The 16,022-nt window shown below is 43.3% G+C and overlaps 1 protein-coding gene across 1 annotated transcript in view; it reads right to left on the minus strand.

Annotated features, from left to right (window-relative positions):
- Window positions 1–16,022, minus strand: part of ITIH5 (inter-alpha-trypsin inhibitor heavy chain 5) — a gene marked incomplete at both ends in the record, with an annotated part of 43,955 nt that overhangs the window by 17,845 nt on the left and 10,088 nt on the right. The window contains 2 exons of the mRNA XM_080363264.1: window positions 9,918–10,034; window positions 10,573–10,742. Of these exons, the coding sequence (XP_080219390.1) occupies window positions 9,918–10,034; window positions 10,573–10,742 (287 nt within the window). The remainder of the gene's footprint in view (window positions 1–9,917; window positions 10,035–10,572; window positions 10,743–16,022) is intronic.

Below are 16,022 nucleotides of genomic sequence, written 5' to 3' on the forward strand. Positions count from 1 at the left end.
GGCTAAAATTATCACTCCCTAAGTAGGAAGCAGAAGAGTCATGATCTACAGCTGAGGACAGGTGAGATGACCCTGGTTGCCAGGGTTTGACCACAGTTTTTGTCTGTGCTTCAGAAATGAGGAGCAGCTGAACATGGGTTCACGCTGTCTAAATGACCGATGTGCAGATAGTGTCTTCCCAAGCCTACAAGGTCAGAGACAAGCCAGCTCACAGCCACCACTATGGTCTTTGTTGTCACCTCCAGGTGACATGTGATACCTGGACATGTAGCATAACTGCTGCTCTTCTGGTTCTTATTGCTAAGGGCTCTGCATCAGGGCCAAGATGATTCAGGGCTGTACGACCTCCAGCAACAGCAGGAAGAGAACTCCCTCAGCTATGCTCCAGTTCAGCTGTGGCTTCACACCTTCATACCTGGCCCTCAGGACTAGCTCTGACAGACCTCACTCTGCTTGAGCACTGGTGGAGCAAAGCGTGGGAAGAGACATGCTCCCATGGGAGGGCTGAGAGCCTTCCACCCTTTCTTGGGTCAAAAAGCTGCCTCGGAGACATCTGAGATGATGTCAGACCATCTGGGCACCTTTTAGGAGGAATCTGTGTCCCGATGACATTTCTCCCACAGCCTCATGTTTGTTTGAGGAGCAGGGTGAGGGTGAAGCCTGGCTACCCTGAAAGCTGTGCCGTTCAGAAGGGAACAATGTGTGGTTGTTCAATGCCCTGGCATTGCCAGACATTGGCCTTGCTGTGAAGCAAGGGGGGCAATTCAAGCACCTCATTATAATGCATATCCCGAGCCCACGTATTCACACTTTCCATTGCCTAGGAGCACGTGCAAGTGCTTCATCCTAGGACCACATCTGTGCTAGCTTCATACCAGCTTGTAAAGGAAAACAAAAAATCAAAAGAATTTCAGTTCATGCTGGATCAAATTCTGGATGGATAGTGGGTGTCTGCAGCGCTGCAGCATAACGGCCCCTCTTGGAAACAGCTTTCAAATACAGAGGGGGCTCTACCAACACCCACCCCACCAGTGCCTCTGAGATCACTTGGCAACCCTCGGCTTTACCCTGCACGCCCAAACACAGCTGGCATCTGCCCTCGCAACGGCTGGGCAGCAAGACATCAGCACCAGTGACACAGACCCTTCCCAGCTCCAGCAGCACCAGGGAACTGCGTGGGCTCGAGATCAGTCAGTCTGAAGAATGTTGCTATCAGAGAGGAAAGCATTCACCACCAAAGCCTTTAGAATGCAGTACCCATCATCTAAAAGTGCTGCGTGAGGACAGTCTGCAGATAACAGACATGGGACCGTCTGCAACCATATACTGAAGGATGCCGCAACTAGAAGGCAAAATTCCGCTAGGCTTGACTTTGTCCTTCCAGACCCCTGTAAGAGAGCATATTTGATGAGAAAGGAGCGATTGCACAAAGGGAATTGGAACCCACAGCTCTGTCCGAGGGCTCACAAACCAGATCTCCTACAGCGAGAAGCAGAAAAGTACAAGTAAATATGTTGTTTGGCAAAACACTGCAAGGAAATACATGGAAAGAAAACAGATGAGCTTCCCTTCGATATCCTCTGTGCCTTGGTTCATATCTTTCCATTTGTAAACATGCACAGGCAGCTGATAAAAAGGTCCAGAGCTGGATTTTTGAAGCTACAACAGCCTTATCTGGTCAAATATGCCCATAGTCTGTCAGAGGAACTAATACTGTGACTTAAGGAAAGGCTGGCATCTAAGTTGCACCTGAAATGATGGACAAAGTACTGCCATAGAGTTGGTTTGGGATCCAGCAGCCAAAGGAAAGGCAGCGTGAGCTCCACTGCTATTTTACAGGGAGGAGCTGAGGTACAGAGAGAGCAAAGGTTTGGGCAGCGTCATTCCTGCCAAGGTCTGAAGCCAAATCTCATGAGTTTCGCTTTCCTCTATGCCTCAGTTTCCTTTCTGCCCACATAATGCAGGTCACATGCCAGGGACTTTTGTACCAAAAGTGGGTTTTAACCCAGAAGTGTATACTTGGGTTTTATTACCTTCCTCCATCCCCATCTTGGGAAGGATAATCTGCCCTTTCTTCCTCTGCAGGGACCATCGTGCAGTTCAGGGACTGCAGTTCACCCGCTCCCTGTCAATGTATCTTTGTGCTTTCTTCTTGGCAGACACTGATCACGTAACCAAGGAAAACTCCTTTGCAATTCTGGACAACAAGCATTTTGTTTTATGCTAACACTGGGCTGTGATGGGAGGGGGCTTGTAGAGCTCTGAACAATAAAGGTCTGTCTCCAGTCCGTGGTCCAGTCTCTCTCTCTTGAACATCATGAGTCTCTCACTAATAACTTGAACACTGCTGATCCCCATATGGCCTTAGAAAAAGTTGCTTAGTAGTTTCCCTGTCTGCAAAAGACATTCTCCATCATTCAGAGTAACTGTTTCTATTGCCTGTTCTGAAAAAGGTTTTCCGCTTAACATCGAGTAAATCACTTAGCTCCACATAAATCCTGGGCATTTAAGCACAGTATTTCTGCTCAGTAGAAGATAAAACTGTCTTCAAGGATGTGGATGTTCAATGCTGTGGACAGGCTTAGCTATCAGTTGGAGTAACTTACTTCTCTAGCACCCAACAGCATGGTGAGGATAAATACATGAAAAACTGCAAGATGATCTGATTTCTCAGGAACTAGGGTTTCATGTGCCCAGAAGGCAGAGTAGATGTTCAGTCTTCACAATGTCATTGCAGTGTTGAGGATATAAATAAATTCCTGTATGAAGTTTAAAGGAGGCAAGATCTTATCAGTGCCAAGCATGCCTTATCAACAGTGTGGTATGGATTACATTTGGAGCAGTAAAAGTTTCTGTACAGTAAGTCAAAGGGAAAAGTTTAAAGGCTGACGCACAACGCTGTACTGAAATAACCCCACTGGAAAAAACGGGGCTACCCGGGCAGACAGCCAGACTGACACAGCAGTGCATGAAGGCCACATTCTTCTCTTGTGCTTAGCTCATTTTAGGTGGGATTGCATCCCATAATACGCCAGTCGGACACTCAAGCCCCAGCATGACAAACAATTTCCGTGGAGATAGCAGCAAAAAGGTCAATGCCAAGGGAAAAGTGCCCCATGCCCTCAATGCAGAGCTGGATACCTCTGTCTCTGCCCATCCTCAGAAGATGGAGTTAGTTCCAGCACATTAAAACTGTTCCAGCAACTCAAGACTTTAATTCTCTGTCACACAGATCAGCTGCAGACAGAGTACTGGAAAGATCTGACGTGCCCAAGAGGCTGCACACAGCGCATCCCCTCAATTCCAGCAACCATTAGCTGCTGTTAGGCAGCAGGAGTTGGACTGGGACACAGTTTGTTGTGCTTTTCATGTTAATTAACTTCCATTCTTCATCAGGCAGCCTCTCTCACAGTGGCTAGATTTGGTTTGCAGGTTTTCTAGCCCCTTCTTAGAACATCCTACCTGTGTGTGTAACCTGCTAGGAGAGATGTTTGCTGTCCATGGAGGAAAGATCTGTGCTACCACAACAAGGAGCAATTGTGCCATTCCTACTCAGGAGCAGGTGTTATTTCTCCATGAAAAGGAGCACTGTACTTCCATAGGGATGAAGTGTCTGACTCTGTAGCCACCTCCTCTGATAGCCCTGGTACTTTTTCATCAGACTGTGATACCTCTCACTTTTAAATGTGACTTCCCCGTTTTCATGTCCAGTGAGTGCAGAATGGTGACGATGATCGGTTGGATCAAAGACCCAGTACTTTTGTTCAAGGTCAGCATTAAGCAATAAAAGACCTCTAAATTGTTCTTTTTTAAAAAATCACACTTGCCTGTTTTCCCACCTGAGAGTCCTCCACAGGGCCCTCACAGTCCTCCAACACCTGCTCCCCTTCCCATTTTCCTTATTTCCAAATCTTCTTGGGATCTCCAGTTATGGGATCCCCATTCCCTCCTGCACATTTCTGCCTCCAGCCCTTTCCCTGCCCAATTCCATCCAAGGCCACTGATTCAGACACAAGCGCAGACCACATCTTTGCTCAAAACGCTGCAGAGAAGAGCGCAGATGTTTTGGAGAAGATGTCGTCGCTACATCAAGGGCAGTTATCCAAGCAAAAGCTCTCTCCTTGTGACACAGGTAGCGTCATACCCCTCATTCCCAAGGGACTTCAAGTTACGTCATGTGGACCTCATAGTCAGAACCGCCAATGAACAGTGTTTGATAAATTCATGCAGTAAAAGAACATGGATGGCCTCACTCCAGCAGGTTTCCACATAAGATCCCACAAGAACTTCCAAGCTTCAGCTGCCCTTCACAGTTAAAAACGGAGCATCCCAGTTGAGCAATGTGTAGTACACACCCCATATTAGGGTGAAGGGGTATTTCCTTGGAAACAGCAGCATTGTTGCAAGCAGTTTTAGACTAATAGCTTAAGTCTTGGCAAAGGTCAGGTGTCTTTTAGATTTGGGGGATCTTGTACAGCCATAAAGCCTAACCATGAGTTTGCCAGCTAAACAGACAAGACTCTACAAAGAGACAAGCACAGGCAAAGAACGTAACCTACCTAAGTTCACATAACAGATCCACAATGAAAACATAAATAGAAGCCAGGACTGCCTTCCAGGTATTGCTCCAGCAACTGGCAAAAAAACACAATTACAGCTTGGAAAGGACTATTAAAGAAACTCAGGCCTATAACTTCACGGACTTCACAAAGCCTTGAGAATACTAATAGACTTTAATGGCTTTGGCCAGCCCCACCTGGGACCTCCACCCACATTCCATTTAAGCTCCAGCCTTAGTCCTAGTTTGAGTCTCAGATCAAGAGCTGTGCTGTGTCTCCAGCTTTGTCACAGCTATGCCTGGTTGTAGACTTCAATGATCCTGATCTATGGACTAACTGCACAGCTTGATTTAGCCCCTTTGTTTTAATGGCGAACTTGTTTGGTGGTCACTGGCCTGTGCCTGGCACTTCAGTAGCACCTGGTTTTAGTTCATCCTTTGATTAATTCAGCAAAGGTCCCACTGAAACCCTTGGGAGACGTCTTAGTGTCTTCATGGGATTTCAGTTCAAGCCTTGGCAGCATTTTCATGCCAAACTCCGCACTTGCCTTTAAATCCTATTTGCTCTAAACCAAATTAAAGGACTTGCTATTTATAGGTGGTCTGAGGTCTTCCTGGGAAATTCCATCTCTACTTCTCCTGCCTCAGCATGGAGCAAATCAGCTGGAGGTATGTTGACTGTTAGTCCTGAGACCAGAAGCAGATGCTCCCTGTCCTAAATATTTGAGCATATCTTACTCTGAAGGTTATTTGTTTGTCTGTATGACCCTATCATTATTTATAAGTTTCAGGGCTTGGGGAAGGCAGATTATTTTGCTACATTATAAGTACTTGCATCCTTCTTGGAAGCTGGTTGTTTAAAGTCTATATGTATCTGACATCTTATTTACTGTAGTAGTTCCTATATTCCGTATTCACATCTACAGAGAGGACTGAGATGATACTGCTGTTGTGTATTCACAAAAAGGAGGGAGCTGGATGAGGTAGCTGGTGTTGGAGATACCGCACATGGTTCTTCTGCATCCACTGAGGCTGCTGCTTTCCAACAGAAATGGAAAAGCTGGCAAATCTTTCCCCTTCACAGCAGCTTTAAACTCACTTAAGGCTGTAATTAGAATTAGCATTTTTTCCGAAGTCCCCTGGTGATTTAAGGTAGTTCTCCTGGGCTGCAGCCGCTATTTGGACCAGCAGTCGACAGGCCTGAAGCCAGCTCTGCATCAACCGACAGAAGTTAGTGGAGTTTGGAGTGAGAACATCGAGTGTTCAGATGCTTATCTGCTCTCTCAACACCCTGAAACTACCCAGAGGGAGTCTGTGTGCTGAGGCACAAAGGTTTAGGGATATGTGTCTATAAGGCAGTTGGGCCCTCAGAAGTGCTTAGTGTGGGTGACAGATCAATGGTACCAACAGCGTCCCTTGGATGGATGCAGGGATATAAACTGAAGCATTTGCAAATACGCAGCAGGTCCCAGCTTCAGTTGAGTTCCTTCTAGCGTAATTAACCTCAAAGAAAATTACAGTCTGGCAGGCTACCATTGACAAGTTGCCAGGCTTGCGGTGTAGCCAACTGTTTAACTGAGTGTGTGGCCATTTATTGCCTGTGGGAAAGGTAAGGTGAAATTAATCTGTGGTTGAAACAGCTACATTTCACCGCGTATCTGCAAAACATCTGCAAATCCTTCCTCTTGTGGACACGTTCATAGCTTAGAACATGCCTGTTTATGCAACTGAATTGCAAGCTGATAAAGGTCCTTTCTCACCACATTTAGTGAAGCTGGGGTTAACTGTGGTAACCACAAGGTGGTAAACGGATAACTGGCCTCTCTTTCTTCTGGTTATACCAATGTAAAACTGCTACGTCCCACTCCACCTCTACAGCCAAAGGTACCATAAAAATCAGCAGGAGCAGGTCGGACTTCCCAAAGAGCAAATAATTTTGCTTCCTAGTAAACCTTGCAGAGATAACCTGTTCCTCAGCTCTTCTTGCTCCTGTTGAAAGCAACTATTCCATACTGTCTCCTTGAAAAGGGACAAACAAAGCTCATGAGGACAAAAAATTTTCTTTGCCAGTGGGACAGCAGTAATGATGTGTAAAGTCTTGAACACATGAAAATATTTTATCGTGATGCTCGAGTGTTCTCTCTTCCTGACCTTTATCTCCCTGCCAATGCTAGAAGATGAATGTCAGAAATGTGCAAATCCTTGGTGGAGGTGGACTACTATAACACAGTTGAGTCTGTTAGGCATTACCAGAGTACAGAGGCTGTGAAAACTGCAGGAGGAACATGCACATTAGCTGATCTTCCCCAAAACAGCTAATATATGTCTCAGAATGTCTCACAGGTCTTCATGATTTAATCTGATCAACCAGTCTCACTACACGTGTTTGCAACTGAGTCTGGGCGTCTTGTTTCTTTGAAGACTGACACACCTTAGGAAGAAAGGGATGGCACGAACAGATGAAAATTCATGTAGGAAAAGGAAAACCTCAGTAGAGGAAAAGAAGAAATTACTCACAATTAGATTGTGGGAACTGCAGGATACATGATATCCTGACTCCATTTGAGCCACTTTGCCATTAACTTCATGAAAGCGGTTGAGTGAAGAGTAGAAAAATCCCTTCAACTGCACAACTGGTGGCTCTCATCCTTGCTTGTACAACCCTAAAAACTGTCCTTTGTCACAGTCACTGCAGCTGACCTGCAAGAGCACTCTTTACTACTGCTGACTGTATTTTTAGCTGATCTTGCGTGTGACTCAGTACAGAGAAATGAAGAAAGGCAGTCCCTTGGGAATTCATGGCTCTCTACACAACACCATAGATCACCACAGCTGCAAGGGCCCAAGAAAAAAAGAAGAAAAGGAGGCATTTCCTCTGCTCACATGTATCCTGCCACCAGAGGACCTGTCTGTGATTCAACAAACATCTTAATAACAAAAACAATTGGGTAAAAAGGACACTGAGCAGATGTGGGTCATGGCTGTAACTGATTGCACTTTCGTAGTGTACCAAAAGAGGCATATTATTCAGCCAGTCCTAGATTTTGGTCTTTCCTTGACTAATTCGTGTGGGGTTTTTACGATTTAGGTCAGAATTCCATGAAATTCTATTGCTTCCTGCTCCTATCATTCCCCCATGATGTATCAGTAGTTCTCCATAAAAAGAGTATATAGAATCATAGAATCATTTTGTTTGGAAGAGACCCTCAAAACCATCAAGTCCAACCATTAACCTGTCACTAAACCGTGTCCATAAGAATCTCGTCTATGCATCTTTTAAACACTTCTAGGGATGATGATCTAACACAACAGGTACAAAGTTGGGTTCACCCCCAACAAAGGTTAGACAATTCTCTCACTTTGGGCTCAAGAAGCATCTCTTTGTACCTAATTAGCCTGAGACTGATGTATGTTTAGCAGTAGCAGCTGGACAGGCTATGCAGTAAACCTTCAAGGGTTAATCACTGGCCATGTTGTTTCTAGTAAGTGTATGAAAAAGAAACACTAATATGCTCAGGAGGAGAATAAAAGCTTTCATAGTACAAGGTTAATCTGGTGACCCAAGGCCCTGCTTGTGCAGCTCACGCTAACACCAGAGGCCTTCAGGGTCTTAATCTCCCTGGTTCAGCCCTGTATCTTTGACTGTTTGCTTTCAGGATGCAGAACTGGGTGCATTTGTGCAGTATCTGTTTATTCTGTGAGGCAAGGCAGATATTTTTCAGCAGAAGGATAACAGAAAGCCATGAGCCAGGCTCTGTCCAAAGGAATTTCTAAAGATTCAGAAACATCTTTGTTTAAGACCTCATTCAGCATCGTACTAGGTATGTTTGTTGGCGACTCTCTGTTTGCTACTCTAGTCACTGGGGGAGACAATTAGTAGCCATAAAAGTCATACTCCATTTTAACTCACAGTGGTGATAATTTGATTTAATAGGGGACACAGCTTCTAAATTAAGATTTATCATCACCACTGAAAACAGATATTAATAGTAAAGTTTTTAGCAGAGAGAGAAAGGCATATATACTCTCAGTGTCCTTGTTCAAAGACAGAACTGTCGGAGAATGGCCATGGTCTGTGTTTTCAAGGACATTTGGGCTAGTTTGATGGCCAAGGAGAAAAAAAAAGATTCTCAAAGAATCACACTTTGCAGGAATATCAGCATGTTCCAGGTGGGCAACCAAGAAGCCTGAATGGGCTAATTAGAACTCCTTAACTGGCCAAGATACAAGTCCAAGCCATTGGCCTTCAGTCATTCTAGTAGAGTTACAACATCACACCGTCCATACAAGCTGAAACTGCCTCATGTGGATGTCAACCTATGTGGAAAGTGTCGCTTTCCACTATCATTAGGTCGACCATGGTAAGAAAGTAGAAGATAAAGATGTGGCCATTCAACAGAGAGAAGGCATCTAACTTTTCCATATCTCATGCCTGTGGGACAAGTCTTTAAATGGAAGGAAAAAATACTAAATCAACGAGGACTTTTCTCCTTTTCTGCACAGATAAATAAGATGGAAACTGCACTAAACTCTCCAGTGTGAGTGCAGACCTGAAATATATCTGTCAAATCATTCAGAATTGAAGTCTTAATTCACCTCTGCTTCTAGTTTGGGCTGATAATATTGTGTTGAAAGACAGAGTATATTTCCCCAGGTACTACCTGTCTTCCAAGCCAACTACTTGTGTCTTGAACTGGAGGTATTTCCCATCTGTCCATCTCAGAGAACTGAAGAAACAAAAATGTTTAGGCACCAGCCTGAACCCTCCATGTCAAAGGTCGATTTTAAACATTGTTGTTGTGCCCTTCAGCTGAGTATGTTGGCTCATGACATGGTCTACATCCTGGAAAAATGTCTGAGATTTGTGCTGAAAAACTCAGGTTCTCAAGAGGACAAAGTGACCCTTCTTTCAATAGAACCCATTGAGTTATATATTGCTAAGAGTTTCGTCAAGGTAACATAAAGGCAAGAATATATTTTCTCTGCTGTCAAGCTGGATGCAATGATCTGTTGAATGCACTTTGCTGGGAATTCTCCCTATTCTGCCACTCTTCAAACTGCCCAGAAGAGAACTGGCCAGGACAATACTATCAGCAGCATTCTAGCTCAGTTTTGACAGCACAGACCTTTTTTATAGGGTGAAGAAGTCCTCGACACTTCTTGTTCCCATCCCATTCCCACTAACATGAGAATTTCTCATTGCAGGTAAATCATCTCACCTTGAGGTTTCTTCAGAGCCTCCTCTCACCTCAGACATAGTAAGCATTTTGCAGAAGAACCCATCTGGTGTGACGAAGTCTGAACCAAGTCCTCTGCAACCTTACAACCAACTAGTCTATAATAACTGCAAGGACCTCACCTGTTTCAGTTTTGTTCCCACCATGGAAGCACTGCTGTCAAGCACAAATACAACGTTCTTTGGCAATGGAGGAAGATCAGTGGGGGCGAAGTAATGCACGAAATACCCATTAAGAATCTGTGGAAGAGCAAGGAAGTCAGTAATTGAGGGTAGATCATGTTCCACACACATCATTATGGGGTAGTTCATTGGGAACACCTGATCCTGCTTTCAATGTCTGTGTCTACATTGCAGGATATGAGTGGTCCTTGGTATCTCTCCTAATCCTGGCGGACTGGGGGAGCCTACTGGAGCTCTCCACATATCCTTCCGTGGTGGACATTGGAGTTTCCTTCCAAATGTGGTAAGGATATAATGTATGTACCCCGGAATCAGAACCACAACATGCATTTGGGGAACTGGCCTTGTATTCAGATATAAACAGCAAGTACATTGAGAAACTGAAAAGCAAACACAAAAAGGAACTCAATGAAGTAGGTACTTGTGGTTTTTAAGTCCATCTTGTGGCTGCCAACTGGTTGGTTTAATTTTATATAGCTCTTACAAGATGGAGAAATAGCCTTCACTTGGAAAACAATGAACATTGTTGAAATTTGAAAACAATTGAACTATCTCAGGTATAATTAACAGAAAAGATGAGTGATGTGTACAGTACCTGAACATCCCCAATACTCAGCTCCCTGTTGACATCATATCTTATTATGAAGTCTCCCAAAATGCCATTTCGGGCAATCCTGGTTTGCTCGACAACACTGGGATTGAACGTGACTTTAGCTAAGGTTTTGGTATGTCCCACTACAGTAGAAGGAGGAGGAGAAGCATCACCTGTTGAGATAAAACCACAATATTACAAGTTTTTCCCATTGTCTTACAGCACACACAGTATTACCGTGGAGACAGGTTACAGCACAGTTACAGACTGAGACTAAAGATTCAGCTCACCAGTTATAAAATAAGAACTTAATAACCCTTCCTCTCTCTAATTCTAAACTGAAACCAACATTGCAATGCTATCAGGAATATAAATGTTTAGACAAAATTCCTGTGCTCATTTCTGCTTGGATGTCGCTGAACTCAAAAGGCTAGATGTTCTCCATGCGACTGTTAGTTGCTTTCTGTAAATGATGAACACGCAACTTCAGATATGTATGTGGTATTCATTCCAGCCAACTCTAGACATCTAAAATGTAGATTCTATATCTGAGATACTGCCAGTCAATGCAAGTATGATTCATTCGACCTGTTTAAACATTTCCTCTACGATTAGATGAATCATGCTACGGATTTCTCCCTATTGATTGTAAAGAGCTCTTGAGGTGACTTGTTCAGATGTACTGTAGGCAAGATATTTCCTGATCTGACTAATTGATTGCTTGATCTGACAAGCCTCTTATGTGTAATGTATACACCTGAGCAACTCACCTTAGCTGCCTTTCTGTTGAGCAAAGAGTTATCAGTATAGTTGCTGCAATTTCAGTCTTACCGAGACAAAATCCCATACTTGCTAGTGCGGTCATGTAAACTGCATCCCTGAGATGTAACTCACCCTAATCTCCAAGAGCCATTCCTGAGTCAATAAGGAGAGATGTGCCTTTCATCCTATGTTCCCAGACCAAATCCCTTCCTACTTTGTTTTATGACACGGCCAGGAAAGAGTCCAAACCTCCAGTAGTTGAAACTCAGTAACCTGTCCTTGCCAGTCCTTTCCGGAGCTTCACTTTTTCACTGTTGGACATTTTCAATGTCTAATTTACATTTTTATTTCAGGATTATAAACCTATGATTTCTTTCTGTTATTGACGTGGAAAGTATAGTATTATTTTCCTCCTTGCAGCAGCCTTTTGTATATTTGAATACAGTTACTATATCATCCCACAGGTTTCTTTTTTAGGCAGCACTTGACATCTAGATCACAATTACTCTTGTCTGTTTATTGGCCCAGTTCCTTTCAAACAAGTGACCACAAGAGGAAAATCTATGAGATACAGCAAAATACAGAGCATGGACGAGCTCCAAAGACTTGAGCTGGTCTGTGCTCAGACTGAGGTAGTTAATAGGGCCTTTAGACAAACTTTCTGCCAAATTCAGCTCAAGAAGTAAACAGAGCAGGAAAAAGCATTTTTCGTATTAAACTGTGGTCCTGACATGATGAACAGTTAAACCTAAATTATTTTGGAGACTGGCAGAGTCAGCATTAGAGCTCAAATGCAAGGTTCATCCTCTGCTAATACATGGAAACTTCTGGATAACTGTGATAAGAAATAAAACATTTTCCAAGACCTATGACTTTGAAGAGAAATAGTCATTCTCAAGCATCCTAATGTCTCCCTCCCGGAGTCCATGACTAGTTCTCACATCACTACACTGGAGGAAGAGGATGACAACAGCCATCCCTGAGGATGTTGGGTAGGACATCATTCAGAAAACAGCTCCATTCTGAGGTCACCAGAGAAGGCCAGGATCATTTGCCTCAGCATCTCCTGTTTTGGGGTTTGTACGTGACGGAAAACAGCACCTGCACATGCCAAATGATTACTTTCCAAAACCTACATGCCTAATATCTTCCTTTGGGACAAATACAACTCCCAGATGGAGCTGTGCATGCAGGAGTCACCAACAAAGGAAATATCCTGGAAGGACTTGTCATCACATTGTCTCTGCTCCATATTCAAGAGGATGTATACAGGATTTTCCAGGAGCCTCCAGCTACAGCAAAGCACAGCTTCACTTCTCAAAAATCGCTGGAAGTTTGTGAAACCAAGTCCAATCTTTGTGTCTTGGGTCCTTACAGTCAAAACCAGCCAGAATTTGACATTTTACTGTTTCTGCTCCTACTGCTGTGATTTCTGCACTGATTTATAGATGGCAGAAAATGTTCTTCACTCTTTCTCATCAAGGGACATCTTCTGTCTATAGATCTTTAAGTGATTTCTTTCTATCACAAACTCTATGGCTACAAGCAGTTTGGCTGCAGTCAAAAGTGCAAATCCTGAATGATCATTAAACAGAAAAATTGGTTTTTCCACTTTGCTTCCTGCACAGTACTTTGGCTCTATGGATATCATGTAGGAAGCACCAAAAATGTAAGAGGATTGCTCCATGAAATAAAGGCAGATCAGCCATTCCTCCACTTTGGGCCATCTAAACTATTGTTATTATTTATTTCATTAGTTTTGCTAACAGTGTTTATAGTCACAACAGGCTGACATTTCAGTTATGAGTATCAGTCTCTGCTGGTGCTCATCATCTGAAGCTGTGGATGACTCCAAAGCCAAAAATATTTGATTTTCAACCTAAATTGCCTATCCAACATTGGATCTTCTGGACCAGTACTCAGAAAAATAATGTAGTTTCTTATCCAGGTCAGTCAGAGTCAGACGTACCTAAATGACTTGTGAAGCTACATCCCATCTTCTACAGTGGTTTCAGGTTGGCGGTGCTTTGGACATATTACTCAGAATTGCCATTTAACTGAGACTTGATGTCACAACGTACTTTTGACCCAATACTCTCAAGGTAATTTATTAACACTTATCAAAATCTCACATCATTAACTCTGAGATACTATAGACATCTTCATAGACACAGGAAATTGAAGAAGAGAGTTTTCCTGAAATATTCAAAATCAAGCCAGTCAGGCAGTACCATTTTCCAATGTGCAGGCTTCCATTCCTTATTTGATCTTTTTTTAAGTCATGACCTCTCATCTGGGACACCACAGGTAACACGCTATGGCAGCTTCTGGTCTGGCATCATTTGCTGACCACTTAACTTCCTAGATTGCCAGCATGCTCTGCAGTGAAGTGATACTGAAGAGTTTCAAGCCACAGGAGTCCAAGAAGAGATCAGACACTCTATTTTTCCTGGCTTACTCCAAGTTTGCAGACTGTCTGCCAGGCAGCCACTCTTTAAATGTAAGACTCACAATTCACCTGTCTTCACTTAAAAACTCACAGCCTTCTCTGGATGTCTCACTAGACATCTCATGCTCTGAAATATTTAGATGTCATATGAGCAAGAAGGCTTTGCAGGGAGGATCTAATGGCTCAGATGTTTTGCTTTTTTGGACCAAGCTTCGGCGACGGCAGCCAACGGGAATACAGTGGGTTTCCAAGTGAAATGCTCCTTGCCATGGCCTTGCTCTCCCTAGGAGTATTCCTGTGGTTTCCATTTGCGTTTAGGAAGTTCCTGTTGTCTGCTCTGGATGCAGCTGGCCAGCAGAGGTCACGAGCAATAAATCCCTCCTATCCAAAACAAGCTGTCCTTCTCTGTGACCTATTTTAGGCCCTTCAGAGACCCTCTGCCAATTTTTTTTTAATTTTGTCTGGCTTCTGGTAATGTCTTGATCTCCTCATCTTGCTTTAGATTGGAAAGAAGCTCAGCAAACCTGCTGAATTCATTAACCCTATACACTCATCCGAGTGGCACACACCTGAGCACCAATGATCTACCAGAGACATAGCCCACTCCTGACTGCCCATGATGGACCCCAAAAATGTGTTTGGCCTTTCAGTGGCTTCCATAGCAGCGATTTCATCATAGCAATGAGTTTTTACCAACTGTATAGGATTATTCTAGATAGAAAGGGTCTGTAATTGAATTCTGAGCAAGGATGAAGCACAGGGAATCTGAGTTTCAGTTGCTTTAACCATCCTGAAATGAGATTTCTATTTTATATACACTTTGTTGGCTAGGGAGGATTATGGAACACTAGAGCTCGGGCCCATCTTTATATGAGTTGTTCTAAATTTGAAGCACAGTGCCAAGAATGATCAGTGCTCACAGACTGCCATTTGGAGTGCAAGTTACCAGAGTTTTCCCTGCATGTCACTTACATATAGGAATTTCCACGCTGCACCAGAACAACAGTGTGTCAGCTCTGCTTAGTCTGTCTCTAACCTTGATCAATGCCAGATGTTTTGCAGGAAACCATATACCACAATACACTGTGATACTCCCTGACAGGTGAAAAAGGTTTCCTGTCCCTCCTGACGAGAGGCAGGGCACATTTATCACACAGTGAATGGATATATGGCTAATTAGTTGTGTAAGGCTTGACCTGAAGTTACTCCGAGTCACTGACAGCCTTGATTTCAATGTGGTTTGGATTAAATCAATAAGATCACACTAGGCAATCAGTTTAACCCCATGTTCACATATCTGTCTTCACCTGGCAGATATGTACATCTCCACTGATTTTGTTGGCATTTTATCACTTAGAGTAACGGAGGATCAAGTCCCACAAGACTTTACATCCTGCTTCCAGCTCAGACTCACCCTCATTTTTTTGGTGAGGGTTTTTTTTAAGCAATCACAGTATCCTGTGCTCCTCGCTGTTAGTTTACACTTGAAAAATTACCTTTACTCTGTCTGAACAGCAAGTGAGGACAGTTGGGGGTAAGCGCAGATACTTGGACTGCTTTGGCAAAACATGGATTTTCCTCTTGGAATTTTCCATGTTCTAAAATGCAGGATTTCCTATCTGCTTTGGCATGGATGGATGGAAAAAACAATCCACTTAAAATAAACAGTTCCCAGGAGACGTGGAGCCAGGGAAGAGCCTGCTCAAATGCTGAGCACAAGGCCTGAAGGCCCAGTTCAAAGCTCGTAAAGACAATAGAAAAAAGAATTCCTATTCAGTTGAATGGAATCAGCCCTATACTCATTAAGCTTCAAAGTTCCCACATGCTTGTGCACGGATACCACATTGACACAGTCATCTACAAAAAAAAATAAAACAAAATCCATCAGCCTTCACGATAACACTGAATTCCCACCACTGAACCTCCCAGAGTTCGTAATCGTATAATCCCTTTCATGCAACCATTATACCAGCTTTCATGAACCTGGAGATTCCCCTATCGGTGAATGAGAAATCTCTAAGAAAGGAAGGTAAAAAAATCTATCTTTCTAAATAAAATCAGAGCTGGAATTTGCCAGAATAGTTTATGCCTAATGAGCTGCTAACATTCATTTTTCTTGTTGTCTTCATGAGACGTGTCCTCTAGTTTCTAATATGGTCTTTATTATAGGCAATGTTGGGATTTGGTTTAATGCCTCATTCGGAGAAAAGTGGAAGTGAATGAAACACTAGTTTACGCAATT

Source organism: Nesoenas mayeri (genome assembly GCF_963082525.1).
Source record: "Nesoenas mayeri genome assembly, chromosome: 1".
Classification (NCBI taxonomy): Eukaryota; Metazoa; Chordata; class Aves; order Columbiformes; family Columbidae; genus Nesoenas; species Nesoenas mayeri.